This window comes from Lathyrus oleraceus, chromosome 4, assembly GCF_024323335.1.
Source record: "Lathyrus oleraceus cultivar Zhongwan6 chromosome 4, CAAS_Psat_ZW6_1.0, whole genome shotgun sequence".
Classification (NCBI taxonomy): Eukaryota; Viridiplantae; Streptophyta; class Magnoliopsida; order Fabales; family Fabaceae; genus Lathyrus; species Lathyrus oleraceus.
The window spans coordinates 370,784,095-370,787,607 of NC_066582.1; the positions used below are offsets into that span (position 1 = coordinate 370,784,095).

Here is a 3,513-nt window from a genome sequence, read left to right on the forward strand (position 1 = left end):
TAATCGTATGTACTTCTAATTTTGTTGATTCACTATGTTCATTTTTATTCTTATATCTTCATTTTAAGATGTCCAAACATAATCTAAGCGTATAAATAAAGCATTACTTTTGAAAACAAATTAATTGTTGAGTTTCTAGTAAGAGATGAGTCCTCTTCAATTCTGGACAAATTCTACATAAGAGTTTTTAAATGTTGTGAAACTGAAGTTATTAGACTAAGGTTTTGCTTAAATTGATGCAATGAGATGATATGAAGTGATATGAGATGAAATAGAATAAGATTACATTGTTTGAGTTAATTAAAATCAGATCCAGTATAATAAAATTTTATTATTCTATTTTATTTCATTTCATCACTTTTCATTAGCATTGTTTCCCTTAGATATGAGGAATAAAAAATTACATCACTTTCTACTAGTATTGATCACTTTCTACGAGTATTGTTCCCTTTAATATGAGCAGAATGAAAATTTTCATCACTTTCCATCAGTATTGTTTCTCTTTTATATGAGCAGAATCAAAAACTTACTTTGTTTTTATCGCTAATTATTCAAATAATAAAGTAATAAAATTTCTATTTCACTCTATTCTATTTTTGCTAAATTTCAATAACTCTATTTATCTTAAGATATTAAAATATAATCTAAAATAATATAATAAAATTGTATATCTAACGAACTAGAAATTTTTGTCTTAAAAAATCTAGCATCATACTAACAAAAAATTATTAAAATTTATATATGCAGATGGGTGGCTGACCAATTAAATAAAAAAATATTAAAACATAATAATTTTTAGTTTTATGCTATCTTTACAAGTACTCTGGCGGTGAGCAAGTTGTCCATTTACATATGGATAGTACTGCTTATAAAAAATAAGAATGGATAAAACCATATATAAAACCAATCCAAAATATCCGGATCCATGTCCAGATCCGCTTGGAGTTTCGCTTCACTTCTCTAGGGTTTCTCAAACGCATTATAGAATCTCTCCACTCTCAGATTTCCTCTATAGATTAAAGAAGCATCGGAGAACTAATTCCGTCGCCGGAAACCGAACGCCGTTGCCGGAAACAAAAAACCTGAACCGAAAAAAATGTCAAGCAAGAAGAAACACAAACGAAAACACAGCGACAACGATGAAGACGACGACGTTTTCTACTACCGCTACTGCGCTTCGTCCTCAACCCCCAACACCACCACCGGCACCACATCCAGTAATCAACCCCAATCAAAACCGAACAACAAAGGATCATCAATAGGAGGAACAGGTGAACCCTTAGCACCATCAAAATCGACGCTATACGTTTCTAATCTAGATTACTCCCTAACAAACTCCGATCTCCATACGCTCTTCTCTACTTTCGGCCGCATCGCGCGTGTAACCGTTCTCAAAGACCGTCACACGCGCCTAAGCCGCGGTGTCGCGTTTGTCCAATTCGTTTCTCGTAATGACGCCCAACGCGCCGTGGCGGAGATGAATAAGAAGATTCTCAATGGAAGGACTCTAACTGCTTCTATTGCTGCTGATAATGGACGTGCTCCGGAGTTTATTCGGAAGCGCGTGTACAATACTGAGACTGCTTTGTGTTATGAGTGTGGGGGGCATGGTCATTTGTCGTATGAGTGTCCTAAGAATCAGTTGGGGCCGAGGCCGCGGCCTCAGCCTAAGAAGCCGCGACGGGGATTTAGTGGCTGAGGGATAGGGATGGGGAGGAGGAAGGTGATGAGGAGGAGGAGGAGGGTGGTCAGATTGCTGCGGAGCAGTTTGACGATAATTGGGCTTCTGTTGTGGATGATGAAGCGGGTGAAAGGTTGCTGGGGAGAAACAGAAATGATGATGAGGGTTTGGACAACAACAAGACGAAGAAGAAAGGGAAGAAAGCTGGGTATTTCAGTGATGAGAGTGATCATGATGATGATGATTGATCATGACTATGTAGCATTGACACTTCAGATTGAAGGTGTGTGTTTGGTATTCCGCATTACCGCATTATTCAACTAGTCCTGTGTGTCGTGTCTATATATGTGCCAGTGTTTCATAGATCTAAATGGCAATTTTTGTTTTTATCAAGATATGGTGTAATTGATGAAATTGTTTATATGTTGTTGGCTTGGTTGGATGTGTTTATGGTTTTGATCACAAGCACATGTTAGTTATTAGTTATTGTGGTAGTAATTAGTGATAGTGGTGGTGAATTGGTGATGAGCATTTTTGTGTATTCCATATTTTCATAGTTAATGAATGATGACAGACGAGTCTCTTATTTATCGGCTTAATTTAGCATTCGGTTTACCTGTAAAACAGAAAGGAAAAGCCTGTTCGTTATGTTTTTTATTTTGGTTCAGTTAAAACATGTAATGTAATCAAATTGTAACACCCTGGTTTACTTTATGCACATCTTGTTATCATATAAGTAAGGTTTTTAATTACAGTTGTGGTGGTTATGTTATGATATTTGATATGTAGAATATTGTAGTCAGATATAGCTGGATTTGATGTGGTTGTTGAGATCTTGAAAAGCATAGGTTGTAGACTTGTAGTCACAATTACTGTCGCCGTTCTTGTGGAAAGCAGTTTAAAACCATGGGTAACAGTTCTTCTGATTACCTTTACTCTTTGATGTCTACTGAGCATTTTTATGCAGATTGATGAGTATTTCTCAAGTTTCTCTTAGAATGCTTAAATTGCTTCTCCCAGAGAAAATGTGGTATCCTTTTCATGCATAATCACTTGGCTGAGCTGGAGAATAATACCAATTTGTGCCTCACCCTCGACACTAGGCTTTAAATTATAGGTTTAATTATTCTGTAACTTTTTGAACCATGGGCTAATCTTGAATGTCATTGTAATGATATGTAGAAAAAGAAATTGGTTATTGTTATGCTATTTCCTTTCTTTCTGAATTATGGCTTTGAATCGGATTAAGTATAGTTATATTATATGGAGTTTGGGGTCAATTGTTACTGTTGTACTGTTGGTTTTAAGCATTGTTGGTTTTGGATATATCTATAACTCTGAAACCATATTCAGTTGACAGTTATATATAACCGATAGATACCATATTCATGATTGTCTATATACTTTTGTATGCTCATATTTTTTACTAATTGAATCATTGTCTTATGGCACAAGTTAATGAAAATAGTAGAGTTCATATCCTCTATGAATAGGATTAACATGAAGCTTGATTACATAGTACGATAATTGTACTCAGATATAAAGATATTGGGAGTTTTGTGAAATTCAGGATATCGGTTTCTTGAATTTTGTTGAAGTTTGAGCAGATTCAAATAGGATTAATATGGGTGTTCTTGAAGAGGAAGTAGGTAAAAGTTTGGAATTTTTTTTCAAAAATAATAATTTTATTTTTTTTTCAAAATAACTAATTATTTAAAAAAATTATCAAAATAACCAGGTTTGGTAGAGGATGCGTCAGATGAACTGGGGCACCCCCAATGCATAAAGAGGAGGCGTCAATAGCATTGGCGCATGCATTGCGCTCCTCACGA

At 35.2% G+C, this 3,513-nt stretch overlaps 1 protein-coding gene across 1 annotated transcript; it reads left to right on the forward strand.

Annotated features, from left to right (window-relative positions):
* Positions 1–1,014: 1,014 nt before the first annotated feature.
* Positions 1,015–1,959, forward strand: LOC127135548 (U11/U12 small nuclear ribonucleoprotein 31 kDa protein-like). Its single transcript, XM_051062213.1, is given in 2 exon segments — positions 1,015–1,702; positions 1,705–1,959. Coding segments are annotated over 2 exon segments (831 nt in total). The 5' UTR covers positions 1,015–1,096; the 3' UTR covers positions 1,930–1,959.
* The last annotated feature ends 1,554 nt before the right edge of the window (positions 1,960–3,513 follow it).